The sequence below is a fragment of the Physeter macrocephalus genome, chromosome 3, assembly GCF_002837175.3.
Source record: "Physeter macrocephalus isolate SW-GA chromosome 3, ASM283717v5, whole genome shotgun sequence".
In the NCBI taxonomy this organism is placed as follows: domain Eukaryota; kingdom Metazoa; phylum Chordata; class Mammalia; order Artiodactyla; family Physeteridae; genus Physeter; species Physeter macrocephalus.
The window spans coordinates 1902420-1925823 of NC_041216.1; the positions used below are offsets into that span (position 1 = coordinate 1902420).

Genomic DNA, 23404 nt, shown 5'->3' on the forward strand with positions numbered 1-23404 from the left:
TATCATCTTTAATTTCTTTCATCAGCATCTTATAGTTTTCTGCATACAGGTCTTTTGTCTCCTTAGGTAGGTTTATTCCTAGGTATTTTATTCCTTTTGTTGCAATGGTAAATGGGATTGTTTCCTTAATTTTTCTTTCAGATTTTTCATCGTTAGTGTATAGGAATGCAACAGATTTCTATGCATTAATTTTGTATACTGCTACTTTACCAAATTCATTGATTAGCTCTAGTCATTTTTTAGTAGTGTCTTTAGGATTCTCTATGTATAGTATCATGTCATCTGCAAACAGTGACAGCTTTACTTCTTCTTTTCCGATTTGGATTCCTTTTATGTTTTTTTTTTGCTTCTCTGATTGCTGTGGATAAAATTTCCAAAACTATGTTGAATAACAGAGGTGAGAGTGGGCAACCTTGTTTTCTTCCTGATCTTAGTGGAAATGGTTTCAGTTTTTCACCATTGAGAATGATGTTGGCTGTGGGTTTGTCATACATGGCCTTTATTATGTTGAAGTAAGTTCCCTTTATGCCTACTTTCTGGAGGGTTTTTATCATAAACGGGTGTTGAATTTTGTTGAAAGCTGTCTCTGCATCTATTGAGATGATCATATGGTTTTTCTCCTTCAGTTTGTTAATATGGTTTATCACATTCATTGATTTGCGTATATTGAAGAATCCTTGCATTCCTGGGATAAACCCCACTTGATCATGGTGTACGATACTTTTAATGTGTTGTTGGATTCTGTTTGCTAGTATTTTGTTGAGGATTTTTGCATCTATGTTCATCAGTGATATTGGCCTGTAGTTTTGTTTCTTTGTGAAATCTTTGCCTGGTTTAGGTATCCAGGTGATGGTGGCCTCATAGAATGACTTTGGGAGTGTTCCTCCCTCCGCTATATTTTGGAAGATTTGGCGAAGGATAGGTGTTAGCTCTTCTGTAAATGTTTGATAGAATTCACGTGTGAAGCCATCTGATCCTGGGCTTTTGTTTGTTGGAAGATATTTAATTGCAGTCTCAATTTCAATTCTTGTGATTGGTCTGTTTATATTTTCAGTTTCTGCCTGGTTCTGTCTCAGAAGGTTGTGCTTTTCTAAAAATTTGTCCATTTTATTGGCATATACTTGCTTGTAGTAATCTCTCATGATTCTTTGTATTTGTGCAGTGTCAGTTGTTACTTCTTCTTTTTCATTACTAATTCTATTGATTTGAGTCTTCTCCCTTTCTTTCTTGATGAGTCTGGCTAAAGGTTTATCAAGGGATAAACCCCACTTGATCATGGTGTACGATACTTTTAATGTGTTGTTGGATTCTGTTTGCTAGTATTTTGTTGAGGATTTTTGCATCTATGTTCATCAGTGATATTGGCCTGTAGTTTTGTTTCTTTGTGAAATCTTTGCCTGGTTTAGGTATCCAGGTGATGGTGGCCTCATAGAATGACTTTGGGAGTGTTCCTCCCTCCGCTATATTTTGGAAGATTTGGCGAAGGATAGGTGTTAGCTCTTCTGTAAATGTTTGATAGAATTCACGTGTGAAGCCATCTGATCCTGGGCTTTTGTTTGTTGGAAGATATTTAATTGCAGTCTCAATTTCAATTCTTGTGATTGGTCTGTTTATATTTTCAGTTTCTGCCTGGTTCTGTCTCAGAAGGTTGTGCTTTTCTAAAAATTTGTCCATTTTATTGGCATATACTTGCTTGTAGTAATCTCTCATGATTCTTTGTATTTGTGCAGTGTCAGTTGTTACTTCTTCTTTTTCATTACTAATTCTATTGATTTGAGTCTTCTCCCTTTCTTTCTTGATGAGTCTGGCTAAAGGTTTATCAATTTTGTTTATCTTCTCAAAGAACCAATTTTAGTTTTATTGATCTTTGCTATTGTTTTCTTTAGGCATAAGGTTAGATTGTTTATTTGAGATTTTTCTTGTTTCTTGAGGTAGGCTTGTATTGCTATAAACTTCCCTCTTAGATCTGTGTTTGCTGCATCCCATAGGTTTTGGATCATTGTGTTTTCGTTGTAATTTGTCTCTAGGTATTCTTTGATTTCCCCTTTGATTTCTTCAGTGACCTCTTGGTTATTAAGCAGTGTATTGTTTAGCCTCCATGTGTTTGTGTTTTTTATGTTTTTTTTCCCCCTGTAACTGATTTCTAATCTCATAGCATTGTGGTCAGAAAAGATGCTTGATACGATTTCAATTTTCTTAAATTTACCAAGGCTTCATTTGTGACCCAAGATGTGATCTTTCCTGGAGAATGTTCCATGTGCACTGAGAAGAAAGTGTAATCCGCTGTTTTTGGGTGGAATGTCCTATAAATATCAATTAAATCTATGTGGTCTATTGTGTCATTTAAAGCTTGCGTTTCCTTATTAATTTTCTGTTTGGATGATTTGTCCATTGGTGTAAGTGAGGAGTTAAAGTCCCCTACTATTATTTGCTTACTGTCGATTTCCTCTTTTATAGCTGTTAGCAGTTGCCTTATGTATTGAGGTGCTCCTATGTTGGGTACTGAAAAGCTTTTGCACAGCCTAGGAAACCATAAACAAGACCAAAAGACAACCCTCAGTCTGTATGTGTCCCTGGGTCTGAAGTGGGTCTCTTGTAGACAGCATGTATATGGGTCTTATTTTTGTATCCATTCAGCAAGCCTGTGTCTTTTGTTTGAAGCATTTAATAGATTCACGTTTAAGGTAATTATCGATATGTATGTTCCTAATACCATTTTCTTAATTGTTATGGGTTTTTTTTGTAGGTCCTTTTCTTCTCTTATGTTTCCCACTTAGAGAAGTTCCTTTAGCATTTGTTGTAGAGCTGGTGTGGTGGTGCTGAATTCTCTTCGCTTTTGCTTGTCTGTAAATCTTTTGATTTCTCTCTCGAATCTGAATGAGATCCTTGTCGGGTATAGTAATCTTGGTTTTAGGTTCTTCCCTTTCATCACTTTAAATATATCGTGCCACTCCCTTCTGGCTTGTAGAGTTTCTGCTGAGAAATCAGCTGTCAACCTTATGGGAGTTCCCTTGTATGTTATTTCTTGTTTTTCCCTTGTTGCTTCCAAGAATTTTTCTTTGTCTTTAATTTTTGTCAATTTGATTACTATGTGTCTCGGCGTGTTTCTCCTTGGGTTTATCCTGCCTGGGACTCTCTGTGTTTCCTGGACTTGGGTGGCTATTTCTTTTCTGTTTGTTTGTTTTTAATTCTTCTAGGTGTTTGTTCTTTAATTCTTCGAGGTGTTTTTTACACATTTCTTGCATCTTCTTGATCTTTGCCTCCATTCTTTTTCCGAGGTCCTGGATTATCGTCACTATCATTATTCTGAATTCTTTTTCTGGAAGGTTGCCTTTCTCCACTTCATTTAGGTGTTTTTCTGGGGTTTCATCTTTTCCTTCATCTGTTACATAGCCTTCTGCCTTTTCATCTTGTCTATCTTTCTGTGAATGTGTTTTTTGTTCCACAGGCTGCAGGATTGTAGTTCTTCTTGCTTCTGCTGTCTGCCCTCTGGTCTCTTCTATGTATTTCTTTTCAGCCAATATTCACAAAAGATGTATAGAACTGGTATCACTATTCCTACTTCAAACATAAGAAACCAGGTTTCAGGAAAGGTAAATAGTCTTTTTCCTGTTCAATTCTTTGATTGCATCGTTTGTTTCTTCATAAACTTCACACAATTGTTTTACAATCTACTCTTCCTAATTCCAATCGCTGAACTTCTTGGGGGTTATAAATCTGATGTTTGTTGTGTCTGCTGACTTTCATTCATGGTAACCAGTTTCCTTGTGTTATTTGGTGATTTTTGTTTGTAAGCTTATATTTGATTAAACTTAATACATGGGAGTCATTTAATATCTAAATTGAGGTTGCTTTCCCCCAGAGATAATTTGGATTTTCTTAGGAAGCAAGGGAGCTGCCTATTGAGGAACACCTTAGCTACTTCAAGATGCCCAGCTCATACTTGAGTCTCTAGTTCAGCTGTCCTACCTTGTGGCAAACTACCTCAGCTTCTCTTGAACCTGGGGCTGATAGTGTTATCTGCCCCTTGACTTATAAGGTTGTTTACCATTCATTATTTTTGTTTTGTCTCATTGTATGCTTGCCCTAGAGCTTTCTCTTGCATTGTGAGCAGTGCTTTAAAAGGTATAATTATTGTAGTTTATTCAGGATCTAGTTGTATTAAAACAGGAGGAGGGTGTCATCCTGTTAGAAGCGGCAGTGAGACAAGTATTTTTCTATCATACCTAACTGAGTGAATTCATTATTCATTCAAACATTCATTTACTCACAACATATTTGCTGAGCACCTACTGAGTGCCAGGCTCTATGCTAGAGCTTTCAACTAGAGCTGAAAGTAAGTTTCTGAGCTTAATAGTTTATGTGAATATCTATGTATCTTTTCAGTAGTTTGAACCATATTTTTCTTAAGACATACAAGAATCATTCTGAGTGCCATAGAAGTAAGAAGCATCAGTTACTGAAGTTTAGGATATACAAGAAGATCATTTAAGTAAGAATCCTAATAATAATCAAAATACTTTTAGAAAAAAACATGCAGCTCCTATCCAGGAGCAGCTTATTAATGATTAAAATGCCTGTAAAGTACTTGGATCTTCTTTGAAGAAAATCAGCTGATAAATACAAAACACCAACCACATTCTATTGTGCATTTTGTGCCAATCATGTTAGAGTTAGAAAAGCAAATCCCAGGGTATCATATTTCATAGGCAATCCATTCATTCAGGAAGATTTACTGGTGCACCAAGTGTGTTCCAGAACAAGAAATAATCCCTGCCCTTGAGAATTCCACTCTCTAGTAAGAAAGACAAGCAAGAAAATAAACAGTTAGAATACAGTGTGCTATGTATATATCAATATATGAAGTTTTATGACTGAGTTTACTTCAGTGGGGACAAAGAGGAAATGCAGTGGTAAACTGACGCTGCTCATAAACTCAGTCATGGTTAGCCCATGGAAAAATGATGTCTTTGCTCCTCTTACCTCTTCTGTTGTTCCTCCTTATATTGTTGCTTTATTTTAGCTTCATTTTCTATTGCTTCTTTTATCCTTTCCTCTAATTGCTTCTTCCCCAAAATACAAGTGTCTGTGAGACAGACTTTATGAGCATGTTCTAATTTCTGCTGCAGATCCAAAACCTGAAATGAAAAGAGTTTACATATAAAACTTTGAGTGTGACCTATTTTCCAATTAGGGAAATACCATATAAATCACAAGCAGTAGTGCTAACATAAAAATCTCAGCTAAAGTAAAGAGTGTGACTAGATTTATTTTAATTTTAGAATTAAATTACTTAATTTTTGCAATATGTAATACATTCATATAATTTAGTGTATGTGGGTAAACTAAGCTAGAGTGACAAGTCTCTTTCCCATCCTTATCCTGTCTTACTTCCAGTTTTCCTCCACCAAATAGGTAATCACTGGTATTAATTTCTTATGTACGCTTCCAGAGATTTATTTATGCACATTTAAACAAATACTGTTCTCCCTCATACAAACATTTTTTACACACATCATGGTATATTACATGTACTTATGTACCTTGCTTTTTTTAATAGCAGTACACTAGGTGATTTTTCCATATTATATATAATATATAGAATAGTCTTCTCTTTTACAGCTGCATACCATTCCACTGTAAGGATATACCATAATTTATTTAACTAGCCCCCTACTGATGGACATTTAGGTTGATTCCAATCTTTTACTATTCCAAACAATACTATTACAAACAATGTTTTTAGAATAACTTATGAGATGTGTATTTTGCTAGGGCAAAGGTTATTATTATTTGTTTGTTTGCTTAACAGATAATGCCAAACTGTCTCCATAGGTTTTAGACCAATTTACACCTCTAACAGCAACATGTGAGAGTGTCTAGTTTCTCCATGGTGTGGCTAAATTCACGAATAAGTATCTCAAAACAAAATAGAAGTCTCTTACAAACCAAGTACCTATTGGCATACTGCCTAGCACCATAGTGCATTCTTTTTTCTTTTTTAAAAATATTTATTTATTTGGCTGCGTCGGGTCTTAGTTGGCAGCACTCAGGATCTTGGTTGAGGCATGTGGGACATTTTGTTGCGGCTCTCGGGCTTCTCTCTAGTTGTGGTGTGGGGGTTTTCTCTACTTTTGGCATGTGGGCTCCAGGGTGCATGGGCTCTGTTGTTGTGGCACACGGGCTCCAGAGAGCTTGGGCTCTGTAGTTTGTGGCATGCAGGCTCTCTAGTTGAGGTGCGTGAGCTCAGTAGTTGTGGCATGTGGGCTTAGTTGCCCCACAGCATGTGAGATCTTAGTTCCCCGACCAGGGATTGAACCTGCATCCCCTGCATTGGAAGGCGGATTCTTTAGCACTGGACCACCAGGGAAGTCCCAGTAGTGCCTTCTTTAATGCTCTGGTAGAACTAAGAATAAGATTTATGAATTTGAAAGAGAGATATATGATTTTATTTTAGAATTTACATGTTAGACTAAAAGTGTCATTAAAATTTTCTTATTAGATTTCCTTTTAATTTGTTTACATATTTTTTATAAACCCTTATGTCACCTAAAATTGTGACTAGTATGTAGTTGGTGCTTAGTAAATATTTGGCAGATGTATAATTCTCAGCGAAATTGCTGTTCTCCCTCTATTGTATTCCTGATGCAACAACAAATCCTTTACAATGGTCTGGCACCATGTTCCCCACAGACGTTCAGTGGATGCCAGTGAATGGCAGTCCTCTTCTAAGAGAAGGGCTTTCTGCATTAGCCCTAGGTCTCTGCAGAGCCCACTCACTATAGGAGAGGTGAAGATGTAGAATGATACAAGGGCAATGGCAGTGGGCAGCCAGTTAGCTGAGGCCAGCTCAAGTTCCTTTGAGCTGCCCCATTTAGTTCTGCCTAGGGCAAATGCTTCCTTAAAGATAGCCAATCTTAATTCCACAAGTGAAAGTATTGCTCCATTGGCTTCTCTGTCAAGGGTAAATGACAAACTTTTGAACCCACCACCCAATTTAAGAAACAGAACATTTCCAATATGTTTGAAGTCTACTCTGTGACCCTCTTTGATCATTCCCCTTCCCTCCTCACCTGAGAAAATCAATATCTTGAATTTTGTGTTAATCATTTTCTTGCTTTTTCTTTTAATAATATGTATTTCTATATGACTCAGTTGTTATTTTGTACTATTTTGACCATCAGATTAATGGAATCATACTGTGTTTTTGGTGATTTGGTATTTATTCAATATTGTATTAACTACAGCAAGTACCTAGAGTTCATTCGTTTTCACTGTTGTATGCTATTGTGTAAATATGCAGTTTACCTCTCCCATCTCATGTCAGTGAACATTTGGGTTGTTTGCAACTTTCTGCTGTTTGGAACAATGTTACTATGAAAATGATTGTATTCCCATATACTGATATATATGCTCAGTAGAATAGTTTCCCTAGTGTTTATGCCTAGTAGAAGTGTTGGGTTGCACGGTATATACATCTTTAACTGAACTAGATCTAATGCCAAATTGATTTCTGAAGTGTTTATACTAGTTTACTCTTCCAGCTGCAGTCAGAATATGCATTCCTCTTGCATAAAGTCCAGTAACAATATTTAGTATGTCTAAATTTAAAAATTTTACTAATCTTTATCAATTTTACCAATTACTTTTTTTGAAGTAATAACATACATATGATAAAGTACACGTATCTTACCTACTCAGTGAAGTTTTACTTATATAACCACCTCTTCCAGACCAAGATAAAGAATACTTCCAGCACCACAGAAGACTCCCTCATGTCCCCTTCCATACCCCTCATAAAGACATTATCGTATCACCACGGCTTAGTTTTGTCTACTCTTGAACCTCCTATAAGGGAAATTACATAGTATGAACTCTTTTGTGCTGGCTTCTTTAGCTAACATTGGGTTTTTGAGTTTAAGCCATATTTCTATCATCTAATTTTGATGTTTGTTTTATATTTATGTGGTTTGATGAAATATTTTTTATGTAAGATTTGACTCTCAAACCCACAGATCAAAACGTGCAAGTGTGACATACTACTGCCACCTGGTGTCAGGCACTCTAAAATGCAGGGGCGATATTTCAAAATGGTTCATTTCACAACACTCATCCCTCCAAAAGTTACAAAATAAAAATCAAATAAACGAATAAGTCCTTTAAAATTTGACTTAATAATATAAAGTATAAATAATATACTTTATAAATAATATAAAGTCCTTTGGTCTCAATTCTTTAAGTTCATGTTATAGCTTTAATGAAATTTACCTTTTTGAGTTCATGTAGTCTTAAAAAACACAAGATTTACTGGAACCGTAGGAGCAGGTGACGTCAAAAGAGGAAAGCAGGGGAGAGTGAAAAAACCCCTAGAATTCTATCAGGTTTGCACTGTATCTATTTTTTAAAATCCTTAGGGAAACAGGATTTCAGTAGTAGTATCCAGTGCATGTTATTTATTAAGTGTGAGGATAATTACCTTTTCCTCTGCATCAGCAAGTCTAGATTTCTCCTGAGCCAGCTTTTCCTGTAGGTTGTTCTGTGATTTAATGCTCTGAGCCTGTTTAAGTACTTCCAGCTCCAGTTCCTTGATTTTCTGCTGACAGTGCTTCCACTCAGCTGTGAGTGAAGAGCACAACTTTGCGCTGTCTAATAACTTCTGCTGGGCCTGCTTGAGTTCAATTTTGATCTAGAGGTGGGGAATAAATAAAAGTGACAAAAATAAGCATGGAATGAATGTGAATGTGAGCTAGAATAAGCAGCTTTCAAGGAAGTGTAGTCCCCCAAGAGCTGACAAATACCAATGTCATGTGGCTGATTACCTCTCTGGAGCTGCTCTGTGTTAGTAGGGTTTGCCAAAGTCTATCCAGCCAGATGGCAGCTGGACAAAGGAATTTACTTAAGGGTTTCTACACTTGCATGGTCTAAAGAGTTTCCATCCTTTTTTTTTTCCAGTCTACTCCAAGCCGGCTTTCATTCCCACTACTTCAGTAGTGCCAAGAGCACTACTGACCTTCCCTAGCCAGAATTTAAGTCCAGTGGACAACTGACCTGTTAGTAGCAGTTACTCCATCCATCTCAGAAAGTTCTCCTTTCTTGGAGTCTGTGATACCCACCTCTCCTAGTTTTCACTTACCTCTGCTGTTGCTTCTTGGTTTATTTTGTAGACTATTCTAGTGCACTCAACTTCTAAACATTATTGGACTATTCTAGGCCTTCCTAGAGAGTGAATCATTCTCTCTCTAGGTTCATTCTCATGATTTAAAAATACCACTTTTATGCCAATACATGCCAAAATGGAACTCCTTGATTCTGCTTATATCTCCAAAAGCGTTCTTCTCTCAGTCTTTCTGATTTCGGTACAGGAGGCCAACATCCAACCTTTTGTTCAGGCCAGTGACCTGAGAGTCATCCTTGAGCCTTCCTTTGCCATAGTGAGCCTATTCAGCACATGCTGTCACTCTACCTCTACAACACATCTTGCATCAATCCATTTTCGTCATTTCTGTCACCACCCTTGCTAGGTCATCATCATCTCTATCCTGGGCCATAGCAATAGCACTGGTCATTCCACTTCCATTTTTACTCCCTTCTAATCTGTTCTTCACACTGCAGCCAAAGTGTTCTTTTAAAAACATAAATTGAACGACTTGACCCCCACTCCTGCTTAAATCTTTCAGTGGCTTCCCCATCACTCTGAGAACATATCCCACCAGCTTGCCTGGCCTTGAATGATGTGGCCTTTGCCAGATTAAAATCATCCTGTTAATCCTCCTTCTTCCACTGATCTACTGTCCCACTGGTTTCTATTTGGATTTTAAAATGAATAGACGAAGAAACAAAGAAACGAAAGAAAAGAAGAAACTGAGTGTTGGAATATTTGGTGCATTGGATTGGTTCAGGATTATGAAACTTAAACTTATTATAAATAGAAAGGGCATATAGGTTTCATAATATATTATCCACCTACTCCATAGGCCAAGAAAGCTAAAGGTCTCTGAGATCTATGACCATTGGTCTTAGAGACAATGCTCAGCATTTTGGTAATGCTGGTAATGATGAAATAAGATGACAACACTGGAGCAAACACTGTTCTGGCCAACCACATGTGCATCTAGGGTGGCTTCTTAAGCTTCAGATTGGGACACTTAAGCACCAGGAAGAGGATTCAGTACAGTGTCTCAGTATTGGTGGTGGCAGAACCGCTCTCAGCCTGAAGCTCTGCAAGCCTATAGCATTCTTCTTGATATACCCAACGTGGAAACAGGCAATATGGCCATAAATCATAGAAATAATAAATAAATTATGGCATTTCCTTACAGTGGAATACTCTACTGCAAAGAAAACGAATGAACAATGGCTATACACCACAACATGGATGAATCTTCCAAACAAAGTAGATCATCAGAAGACAGATGCAAGGTGTGTATACTGATTGATTATATTTATAAAGTATTCAAAAGCAGGCAAAACTGAACCATACTGTGTGGAATTCATACACAGATGGTAAAACTATAAAGTAAAGCAAGAGAGTAATTACTTAAATTAGTGGTTCCTGCTAAGATGGAAGGAAAAGGGATTATGGTGGGAAAAGAGGTATATGCAGGGGCTGCTGGTATGCAGGCAATGTGCTATTTCTTGTCCTGGGTGGTGGTTACATGGGTAGTCACTTTGCAACAATTCATTAAACTGTATATTTATGTTTTGTGTACTTCCTGAGTGCTATATTTCACAATAAAAAGGTTTAAAAGCAACAAATAAGTATTCTGGTTTCTTAACCAGTCTTACAAGTACGCCTAACATTAGCCAGAGACCCAGAGTTCGATTATCTCTGAGTGGATTTTAAAAAGTAATCTCTAAATTGGCAAAGCTGAGGTTCGAAAATGACCCCAAATTGAGGAAAGGAATAATACGGAAAGATAACTCTACACAGGAAAGATAAAAACAGACCTGGGTTTGAATTCTGATTCCACAATTTGTTAGCTTTGCCACTTGAACAGTTTTTTATATATGTATATATATTTATTTATTTTCTTTATTTGTTTAGTTTTTTGGCTGTGTCGGGTCTTAAGTTGCAGCATGCAGGATCTTTGTTGAGACATGCAGGATATTTCGTTGCGGCGCATGGGCTTCTCTGTAGCTGTGGAGTGAGGGTTTTCTCTCTCTAGCTGTGGTGCGCAGGCACCGGAGTGCGTGGGCTCTGTAATTTGCGGCACACGGGTTCTCTTGTTGAGGCGCGCGAGCTCAGCAGTTGTGGTGCGCGGGCTTTAGTTGTCCCGCGGCACGTGGGATCTTACTTCCCTGATCTGGGATCAAACCTGCGTCCCCTGCATTGGAAGGCAGATTCTTTACCACTAGAACCACCAGGGAAGTCCCCTGAACAGTTTTCTCATCTATAAAATGTTTACCTTTCAGGGTTGGGAGGTTTATAAGTGATAAAGTGGACAAACTGTCACTATAAGGTAGTTGGCTATTGCATATGACTCTGCGTAAATGCCTGGCCCAAGGGACCAGCCAAAAGAATGATGTCTCATTACTGAAATGGCAAATAGTTTACCCCACCATGAAGGAGATTTAAAACAGAACAAAAAATATCTTCTCTTTTTCTCAAGCTCTCATTTACCCATCCCTGAAGGACTCGTTCATTAATCAACAAATATTTATAGGGTGCCAACCATATATAAGATGTCATGATCTGTTGTTATGGTCATTGTGCCTTGACAAAGATGTAGTATTGCTTGAGTACGCTCACAGTGGACAGTTAAAATGATCTAAGAAAGGTGTTTGAAGGGAAAGGTAAAAGGTTGTCTTGAAATGTGAGAAAGATTTGGAATTTAATTTAAAACTACAAAGGCTTGGGGCTTCCCTAGTGGCACAGTGGTTAAGAATCCGCCTGCCAATGCAGGGGACACGGGTTCGAGCCCTGGTCCGGGAAGATCCCACATGCCGCGGAGCAACTAAGCCCGCGAGCCACAACTACTGAGCCTGCGAGCCACAACTATGGAATCCCGCATGCCTAGAGCCCGTGTTCTGCAACAAGAGAAGCCACCGCAATGAGAAGCCCGCGCACCGCAATGAAGAGTAGCCCCCACTCACTGCAACTAGAGAAAGCCTGCGCACAGCAACGAAGACCCAACACAGCCAAAAATAAAAATAAATAAATAAATTTATTAAAAAAATACAAAGGCTTGAGGGAATATGATCAAATTCAAAAAACCATGAAGGGTGAGGATAGGGAAGAAGTTTATCCAAATAATCCTAGAACTCCCAAAAGGGCTTCCTTTGAAGCTTGAAATAAATGACTATTTGTTTTCCTCCATATCTCCCTCCCCTACTAGACTGTGAGCTCCTTAAAAGTAGGGACCTTTCTTAATCCATTTTTATGTCGCTTTTTGAATAAGGTCATTGATTCTGCTACACTAGGGGTGGCAAACTTTTCGTATAAAGGGCCAGATAGTAAATATTTTAGCCTTTGTGGGCCATATGGTCTCTGTCAGAACTACTCATATCTGCTTTGGTAGTGCAAAAGCAGCCGTCAATAATATGTCAACAAACAGGTATGGCTGTGTGCCAATAAAACTTTATTTACAAAAATGGAAGGGAGGCAGGATTTGACCCATAGGTCAAAGTTTGCTGACCCCTGCACTAGGGGATAAGAACTGTGTCTGTTTTGCATATCATTAAACCCTCAGTATTGATAAGATGGCCTGCCTTGTGTAGGACTGATGCTCAATAAATATTTGCTGAATGTTGAATTCCAGAATCTTAGATAGGGGCTTATATTAGGTTCCTAGTATATGTTTACAGAAGTGAACCACAATTAAAAGAAAGTTCTATTTTACATGGTGGTTCAGTTTGAACATTTTTGTGGTTCATAAAACTTACTCTTTTTTTTGGTTGCACTGTGTGGCATGCGGGATCTTAGTTCCCCGACCAGGGATTGAACCCATGCCCCCTGCAGTGGAAGCATGAAGTCTTAACCACTGGAATGCCAGGGAAGTCCCCTGTGTTTCATAAAATTTAGATGAATCTGTGGATGGCAGTTCTATATAGATTATTTTAAAACAAGCATGTTTGGGGGATGTTCCCCCAAATTTTTGATGCACTCATGTCAGGAAGAACAACTTTGCTCTTTCATGATTTGTACCTTGGTGCAGTTGATATTTGATTCAACCAATAATGATGAACGCATCTATTAGAGACAAATACATCCAGAGATAGAACTAGGGCAGTACCACCAGTGATTTAGTTCAGGTCATCGAAATTTACTAAGTGCTAAAAGGCCTAGGTAATGATTTCAAAAGACTGCGAAACTTAAACCTTTTCATATTTACAGGTTGATAGCACACACAGCCTTTCAGCAGCAGAGAAACCATTGAGTTGTGTACCTACTCGGTAGGGAGAAGTTAAAGGAGGGAGTTACCAGATAGCTCACATTGTCTACCCATCTGGGGACTCTGTCGCAAATTATCAAGTTGAGGAATTTTGATTCCTTTATTCCCAGGGTAAATTGAGCAATCGAGACTCTTGAATGAAGGATACGCCCACTGGAGTTACCTTAATGCTTTCTTCCTGAAGTAAGCTGTTATGCTGCTTTAAGTCCAAGTTCTTTCCTCGCTCATATCGAAGCTCCTTTTCTGCAGAGTTGCATAGAATCTGGAGCCGGTGCAAATTTTGGCGAAGTTGCTGTAGCTCCTCTTGCTGCTGGTATTTCAGTTTTTCTCCAGATGATGGATACTAAAGCAAACGTTTTACAAGGGGAACATGGACAATTTGAAAGAATGTTGGTAAAACATGGGTTCCAGCTGTCAGAATGTGATTATTCACATGTAAATGCTTTTGGAGTTAGCTTAACTACAGCCAATTACTCTTTTACATGTATGGCTAGTTGTACATGTTCATATAGTTTAACTCCTGTTATATTAGAGTGAAAATATTGAAGAAGTTATGCGAACAAAAGTAATTAAGCATAGAAAATTAACTTTCTTATTTTGCATATTAATGAAGTGGAACAGAAGCGTGGGCAGTTTTAGAACAAAACATGCTTTAAATAGGGAGTTCAAAGCGTCAACATATTAAGATGCAGTGTGAACGTGTATTGGGTTGCATGTGCGCACGCGCGCATAGTGTCCGTTGGCAAAGGGGAAGAGAACATTTAGCGAGAGATACTAAATTACCAGGTTTCCTCATCACTTTCCTTTCACTCCCCAATGATTCTCCTTCGGTTACTCCTCAACAACACACTCTCCTGCCAGGTCTCTCTGGCACAATAAAACTCCGTGACCAAAGGAGGAGTTATTTAGATTTTCTGAAAGGTAGGCACACACAGCCATGCTGAGTAGACAAAGAATTCAACCTTTTCCAGTTCAATAGATAAGATACTGTATGCTTCCTGAGTCCTGGTCCAGTGTGCTTCCTGTTCATGACATTCTGAAAAGCCCACGTCATTATTCTAGTTTATCTTGCTTATAACAGAATTGCCACACTGAATTCCCCAAGTCCTGTTAGCCCTTCAGTTCCTGTCTTGGTTTAGTCAGAAAGGCAATCTAGATCCAATTTGCTTGTCTTAAGAGCTGCAAGTATCTAAGATCCCTAGTTAGCTCACTATGGGTAAATGCACGGTTCATCTACACATGTTCAAGTGATATTTATTCATTATTACAGAAGAATACCTAATTGACATTCTGATTTTACCCAATAGTCTTGAAAGTTTGGTTTAATGTAAATGTATCCCCAAGACTCAGATCTATTTTGGGTATTACATCAAAGTTTTGGAGACTGCAAGCCTAAGGGCAAATCACAGATAAATTCACCAAGATAATCTAAGACAGACACCCTAGGAGGGCTTTTGGGAACCAGCTTGCCAGCCTTCCTTAGAAAATTAGCTTGATGTGAGGACTATATGCTTTCTTTGAGTTTCTCAGCAAGTGGAAGCAGATGACAAAACTGTTAAAAGGTCAGGCTGTAAAGGAGACAGACCAGGTTCCACCACAAAGTATCATTCTAGGCCAATTATTTAACCTCTCTAAAGCCTCAGTTTCTTCATCTATAAAGTGGCAACAATAATATTTCTGCCTCATTGTATTGCTTAATATACACAGAGTATTAAGTATAGTGCCTAGAGAATAGTAAAAAAAATGTGAAACTACATTTTAAACCTATAAAATTAAGATAATTAATGGTGGTTCAAATATGTTTCAAGAATAGTGGGAAAATAATATCTAGAACTCAGCTACTGCAACCTCACCAGGAATACTGTTGAACAGCAGAAATTAAGCCCCCAAAGGCCATCAGCAGCCACAAATGATGTCACAAAACACATATGAACAATATAGCTCACATAGTTACTCATAATAGAAGCTCTCACAGTTTTTTCCCTATATATTTGCCATTTATGAGCATTCTTTAAAATTTGGTGTCTGGGCTCAGCCTATATTTACCTAAATCTGCACATTATGAGATTAATAAGACACAGTACACATGGAAAGCAGCAAAGTATTAGCACCATAATCTGACAACAGGGGTGAAGACTAAAAACTACACACACACAAGAACTAAAAAGTAGAACAATCTATAGCTATCAGAAGGTCAAAGAACCCTATACACAGAAAGAGGTTCTGAAATTATCACTGCACAGCACACTGCAGACAAAAATCTGTCTAAAATGTATTTTCTTCCTTGTTTGCTTAAAGAAGTAAATAAAACAGCGTGTATGAGTGTTTTGGGAAATGTGAATCCAAATAACACAAATATGTTATTTTTTCCCATGCGGCCCACGTCTACCTCATTTACTGCTGTATATACCTTAACACAGGGCCTGGCACATCATAGATACACAATTAATGGGAATTCCCTGGCGGTCCAGTGGTTAGGACTCTGTGCTTCCATTGCAGGGGGCATGGGTTCGATCCCTGGTCAAGGGACTAAGATCCCTGGTTGGGGAACTAAGATCCCGCATGCCGTGTGGCATGGCCAAAAAAAAAAAAAAATTGATACTCAATTAATAATTAATACTGGTTGAATAAATGAATAAGAATAACACACTTCTTTCAATAATTCAAAGTCATTATTATGGAAAAAAATTACTGGCTATGTGGTATATAGATTTGTTCTTTCACAAAATGGCTATTTTCCCAGATTTCCCATAGAGTTTTTATATATTTAATAGTTTTTCACCTCCCCCCAAGTACTGAGAAATGATTCTTCAAATAATGAGAAAGGGTAAATTAGAGAAAATTAATAAATTAACCAGGGTGTGACTTCTTATATTGTAAATTTCATTATTCTAAAAGTTCACTGATTATTTTAAGCTCATAAGCAAAGATTTTATCATCTTTGTGACCACAGTGTTCAGCCTCTGCCCAAGCCTCCTACACTGGCCCACTGCCCAATAAAGGGATTGTCTGGGATATGTAAAATCAACCTCTTTTTCAATATGTGATGTCATACTTCCTTTTGGTCTTCTGAACAAATCCAGTGACTTCCTTCTCATTCAAATGTATCTGAATCTCCTTTCAGGTATATATTTTCCTTGTTTATTATGACTTGCCTAGTTTTCACTCTATCCAAACCTCTTTTCAAATATATTTTTGACTTCTTTTACTAATAGTCTTCCTTGTTTTCTAAATGTACACTTGAATCACTTCTCAAATGTATATTATCAGTCTTTTGAATGTGGTTTACATATGAGTACAAAGCCTCCCTCTATGGATCTCAAAATAATTCCTAGAAAAGTGCGTGTAGGGAAATCTTAATTTGTACAAGAGGGAACCAATAAAATTGAGGTAACAGGACTGAGGTGTAGGCACTCCTTTTATTTCTCCTGCAGGCAGATTTCTAGTAAATAGCAATAGCCATATTTAAAACAATTCCAAGTCTGTGGCCTTTTCCCCCCCAAACAATGTATTTTGTATATTGAGGCTAGGTACCAGGAACAGAAAATGTGGCACAAATCCTGCCATTCTCTATCCCACCTGCCCAGGGCAGACCCTGACAATCAATCAGCATTCCTTCCTGCTGAGCCTAGAAGAAGCCTAAGAACACTTTATAATAAAATATATCAAGTGATGGGCTTAGCTGAGATTTTGGTTGCTACTTTATTAACATTTGGGCCATGTTTATGATATTGCTCAACAAATATACGTTAATAGTGATATAAAAATTAAGCCTCTATCCACAGCTGATCAGAGGAAATGGAGCCAGTCAGACCACGTGTTTTTAACACCTACCTGGACGCTACTGTCATCTGAGCTATCCCCAGAGCTCTGAGACTGAAGGAGGCTCTGATTCATACAGCTCAGCTCTTCTCTGAGCCTCACGACTTCCTCAGGCTTCAAGGTCAATTGCTGTTCTTCACCTTTCATATCTTGGTTCTGCCGTGAGTCCTCCTCCTGTCCCTCTCTTGGAAAAGTGCCCTCCTTTACTGCCTCCTCTGGAATTTCCTTCTGCTTACTTTCTCCTAATTCAGGACTTAGCATAAATATAATAACAAAAGACTATCAAAATGCTCATTATAATAGCAGAGTATGGAGGGAAAATATCTACCAGTAAAGAAAGTGCTGTGAGCAAGATTTTCAACTTGAATTCTATAGCTGAGCAGTTATCTTATTCTTGGAAATAAACTTTAAAAACAAATGAGTCATATCTTTTTTACTCATATTCAGGGAAATGACCCATCATAGATTTTTGTCTACAGGTATAGACAAACAACCAGTTTAAGTGAGTTTTTCACTTTTTCAACTTTTAGTATGGCATTGGGCAGATACAGCTTATAAAGATTTTTAAAAAATCACTCAATAAGCACCAGGCACTTTGGCAGGCACTAGGGCTACAATAGGACATCATCCCTGTCCCTAAGGAGCTTACAATTTAGTGAGAAATAAGGATAAGTTAACAAGTGATTATATTAAGTTAGTAGTAAGTAATCTGAGGCCTGATGGATGAGTACGCACAAGCTAGGCAAATGTAAAGGTAGTGATGTGTGCATACTTGCTTGTGTGTGTATATGTTGGAGGGTGGGTTGTTGGATGACTTAACAAGATAGGTAAAAGCCCAGAGGCAAAAGAGAGAGTGGGCTTTAGAAACATCATTTGTAATTTGTGTGGCAGGGAAACCAGTTGAGAGATTGTTGTGATCTGCGTACTAAACAACGGTGACTAGAATAGGATGGTGGGGATGGAAAGGAGGAATGGATTCTAGAGATATTTAGAAGACAATATTGATAGGATCTGTCATTTACTGGATGTGGCAGGTGAGGGAGAAAAACGAATAATGAGTGACACCTGGATTTCTGACTGGGGCAAATGGGCAAGTGGATGGTAGCCCAAGAAGGGGGAATATAGGCGTAGACTGGAGACATGCCTGGGGTGAAGACACAGATACAGAGGAATGTGAGCAGAAACCTTGGGATTAGATAAGATGAGCCAGGGAGAAGAGGGAAAGTAAGACGAGGAGGATCATTCTGGACAGAAGCCTAAAGACTTGTGAGGAACAAGCAGAGGGAAGAGGCCTGAAGAGGAGGCTCAGAAGCCAGCTAGGGAGGAGGAAAACTAAAAGGCTGTGAGCCATAGACGCCAAGGGGAGGGAATGTACCTTTCACGGTTAGAGAGTATGAATGAAAAGTAGAGTGAACACAAGTATGCTTATTTTATTTTTATTCCCTTAATCTTACATTTGTTTCAGGTACTGTGGGGCCTAGCACAGGATGCTTCACAAATTATAGTTGGTGCTCAAATTCTTCAAGAAGGCAGTTTGGCAATACGGATGAAGAGCCATAAAAGTGTTCAGATTTTTTTTTTTTTCTTTTTTTTTTTGCGGTACGTGGGCCTCTCACTGTTGTGGCCTCTCCCGTGAGCCATGTCTCATGGGCCTAGCCGCTCTGAGGCATGTGGGTTCTTCCCAGATCAGGGCACGAACCTGCGTCCCCTGCATCAGCAGGCGGACTCTTAACCACTGCGCCACCAGGGAAGCCCCTGTTCAGATCTTTTGACTGAATAATTGCATACCATTGAATTTACTGAAATAAAATAACTGACAAGAAGAAAAAAGCTGATTGTATAATAATGCTCAGAACCATGGTATTCAAAATAGAGATTAAATGGAGTCAGAGAAATGGCTAAGAGGATTAAAGATAAACCAACTTGAAAGTGGTATGAAGACTATACAACAACATTAAATACTTATTAAAGTAAGATGGTGGAACAATAAATAATATATACGTATATATATGTGTATAAACATAACACATACTATGGGAAATGTAAATACAGAAAAAACTGGAAAGGAACACAGGAAAAATTGTGTCTATGGAGTTTTATCCCTTTTAAAATTCCTTTAACACTGTATAAAAAAGAATTAAATATTTTACTTTGAACTCAGCAGTTTTTTAGAGGTAATATATTTAAATGATTAAAGACATGAGATAAAAAGTAAAATGCTTTAAAAATAAATTTCTGATAAAATAATGGTTCTTTCCATCCTCCATAAACTCTTTTCCTTTTCCTACTCCCAATGGAAGCTAGATATACTTGGAAGACTGGGAAAATGCAAACATACACCTATTATTTTTTTTAAATGGGAAAACTGACTTCTGCATTCGGGAAGATAAAGTAGACATACCTTTCCCTATTTCTCCTACCAAGTACAACTAAAAACCCTGGACATTATATATAAAACAAACATAAGAAGACTCTGAAAGGTAGAAAGAAGTCAGATCAGCTAGGTAACTCAGGACCTGAAGAATGACATGGTTGTGGGTTTCCTAGGTTTTCTTGTAGCCTCATATATCCTAGACTTAAAGCTGAAGAAGCTGGCAACCTAGACAACACCAAGAAGCATAGACAAAAGGCTTTTGACTTTATACAGAGGACCAAGAAAAGGACAACCAAGCAAGAAAGAAAACTTTCAGACATTACCCACTTTATTCCAGCCAAACGCCATAGAAAAAACTGTGGTTCCACCCCACTCATGTCAGCAAAGGTCAAGCTGGGAGCTCATTCTTCCACCTTCACCAGGTATAATGAGGCACAACTCCCCTGCTGAGAGTACTGTCAGAGGCCAGTGGGGAGGAGGGACTTTCATCCCTGCCAGGCAGTACCAGGCATGGGGAGTCTGGACTTCCACCCCCACCTGGCAGTAAGGAGATACCCTTCTCTTTACTGGGGTAGTTTCAGAGAAGGCCTAGTGGAGAGTCAGGACTTTTACCACTGCCCTGCTCATGATATCATGGAGGCCAAGTAGAGAGCAGTAACAAGGCATCCTTCACCATCACAGTCAGAGCAGTCCAAGCAGAGACCTAGTGGGGAGTAGGAACTCCCACCATGGCCAGCAGTAATGAGGAGCCCCTCTTTCCTTGGGTGTCCATGGATGCTGAGTGGGGAACCTGGACTTCTACCCCAATCTGGGGTAGACAGCACCCCCATCCACATACCCTGCCAGAGTGGTATCACAAGAAGCCAGCTAAATAGAAGGTTAAAACAAGACCTAGAGTTTCAAAACATAATACCCCAGATATTCAGATTTCAATCTAAAATTACTCATCATACCGAGAACCAGGAATCTCAACTTGAATGAGAAAAGGCAACAATAGATGACAAAACCATGATGACAGATTTAACAAATATTTGAAATCAGACATCATAAAAATAATTCAATGAGCAATTATGAACACATCTGAAACAAATGAAAAAATAGAAAATCTCAGAACTAGAAAGTCTCAGCAAAGAAATAGAAGATAAAAGAAAGAACCAAATGGAAATTTTAGAATTGAAAAATACAATAACCAGAATTTAAAAACTCAATGGATAGAATCTATAGCAGAATGGAGGGGACTGAGAAAAGAATCAGTGAGCCTGAAGACAGAAGAATAGAAATTACCCAATCTGAAAAACAGAGAGAAAATAGACTGGGGAAAAAGGAAAAAACAAAAAAACAAAAAACAAAAAACCAGTGCCTCTGGGAACTGTGGGGCTATAATAAAAGATCTAATGCTTTTGTTATTGGATCCGGGAAGGAAAGGAGAATAGGCAGGACAGAAAAACTACATGAAGAAATAATGGCTACAACCTTCCCGAAAGACATAAACATACAGATTCAAGAAGCTGAGTGAGCTCCAAACATGGTAAAGAAAACCATACCAAAAAACATCACAGTAAAATTTCTGAAAACTAAAGACAAATAAAAAAACCTTGAAAGCAACAAGAGAAAAACACTACCTTACAGAAAGGGAAAAACAATTCAGATGACAGCTGACTTCTCATCAGAAACTACAGAGATCAGAAGGAAGTGGCATAACATTTTTCATATGCTGAAAGAAAAGAACTGTCAACCCAGAGTCCTATACCCTGTGAAAATATTCTTCAGGAATGAAGAGGAAATCAAGATGTTCACAGATGAAGAAAAATCAAGAGAATCTGCCACTAGCAGAACTACTCTAAAAGAATGGCTAAAGGAAATTCTCTATACACATAGGAAATGATAAAAGGAGGCATACTGGAACATCAGAAAGGAAGGACAGAAAGAGTAAAAATCTGGATAAATACATTTTTCTTCTTCTTTTGAGTTTCTTATATTCTGTATGATGGTTGAAGCAAAAATATAGTACTGTTTGATGTGGTTCTAAATGTGTGTAGAGAAAAATTTTAAGACAAACTGTATTATAAATTGGGGAGGGTAAAGGGACATAAAGGGAGGTAAGGTTTCTACATTTCATTCAAACTAGTAAAATGTGTGTGTGTGTGTGTGTGTGTGTGTGTGTGTGTGTGTGTGTAAAAAGTAATACCTAGGGCTTCCTTGGTGGCGCAGTGGTTGAGAGTCTGCCTGCTGATGCAGGGGACACAGGTTCGTGCCCTGGTCCGGGAAGATCCCACATGCTGTGGAGCGGCTAGGCCCGTGAGCCATGGCCACTGAGCCTGCACGTCTGGAGCCTGTGCTCTGCAATGGGAGAAGCCACAACAGTGAGAGGCCCGCGTACTGCCAAAAAAAAAAAAAAAAAGGAATACCTAGAGCAACCACTGTAAAGCTATAAAAAGAAGCACACTCAAAAACATTATAGAAGAATCAAAATGGAATTATTAGAAAGTGTTCATATAACCCACAGGAAGGTAGAAAACAGATGCAAATAACAGAGAGAACAAATAGAAAATCAAAAATGAAAAAATAGCAAACTGGGACTTCCCTGGTGGTCCAGTGGTTAAGAATCCACTTTCCAATGCAGAGGATGCAGGTGCGATCCCTGGTTGGGGAACTAAGATCCCATATGCTGCGGGGCTATTGAGCCCACAAGCTCTATAGTCTACACACCACAAGTAGAGAGAAGCCCACGCGCTGCAACGAAAGATCCCACATGCTGCAACAATGATCCCGCATGCTGCAACTAAGACCCAATGCAGCCAAATAAATAAATATTTTAAAAATAGCAAACAAGTTCTAATATACCAATAATTACATGAATGGTAATTTGGCCAAACACACCAATCAAAAGACAGAGATTGGCAGAGTGGATTAAAAAACAAGACCTAACTACATGCCGTTTATAAAAACTCATTTCAAATATAATAATATAAGCAGGTTGAAGGCAAAAGGATGAAAAAGACATATCATGCAAATTTTTTTTTTTTTTTTTTTTTTTTTTTTGCGTTATGCGGGCCTCTCACTGCTGTGGCCTCTCCCGTTGCGGAGCACAGGCTCCGGACGTGCAGGCTCAGCGGCCATGGCTCACGGGCCCAGCCGCTCCGCGGCACGTGGGATCTTCCCGGACCGGGGCACGAACCCGTCTCCCCTGCATTGGCAGGCAGACTCTCAACCACTGCGCCACCAGGGAAGCCCCATGCAAATATTAATAAAAAGAAAGCAAAAGAATCTATATTAATATCTGATAAAGTAGACTTCAGAAATAAGAAAATTAAAAGAAAGAAAAAGAGAGGGACATTATATAATGATAAAAGGGTCAATTCACCAAGAAGACATAGCAATCCTAAATGTGTATGCACCAAACAACTGAGCTGTAAAGTATTTGGAGTAAAAACTGAATAACTGAACGGAGAAATAGACAAATCCACAATTATAGAGACTTCAACAACCCTCTCGAAAATTGATAGAACAACTAGATAGAAAATCAGCTATATCAGTTGATACTGAAAAACCGTTTGATAAAATGTGACACTCATTTATGATAAAACCTTAGAAAAACAGAAATAGAGAGAAACTTCTTCAATTTGACAAAAACCAAACAGCTAACATTGTATTAATGGTGAAAACTGAAAGCCTTTCTGATAAGATTGGAAACAAGACAGAGATGTTCACATTCATTAGTTTTATTCAACATATTGCTGGAAGTTCTAGCTAGTGCAATTAGACAAAAAAGGAAGTAAAAGGCATACAGATTGGAAAAGATGAAAGAATCTGAAAT

At 38.3% G+C, this 23404-nt stretch overlaps 1 protein-coding gene across 1 annotated transcript in view; it reads right to left on the bottom strand.

Moving 5' to 3' along the window:
• Window positions 1–23404, bottom strand: part of CCDC30 (coiled-coil domain containing 30) — a 168196-nt gene that overhangs the window by 39419 nt on the left and 105373 nt on the right. Inside the window, exons 14-17 of the mRNA XM_055082633.1 lie at window positions 17226–17466; window positions 13555–13734; window positions 8477–8686; window positions 4984–5138 (exon numbers count right to left, since the gene is read on the bottom strand). Coding sequence (XP_054938608.1) covers window positions 4984–5138; window positions 8477–8686; window positions 13555–13734; window positions 17226–17466 — 786 coding nt within the window. The remainder of the gene's footprint in view (window positions 1–4983; window positions 5139–8476; window positions 8687–13554; window positions 13735–17225; window positions 17467–23404) is intronic.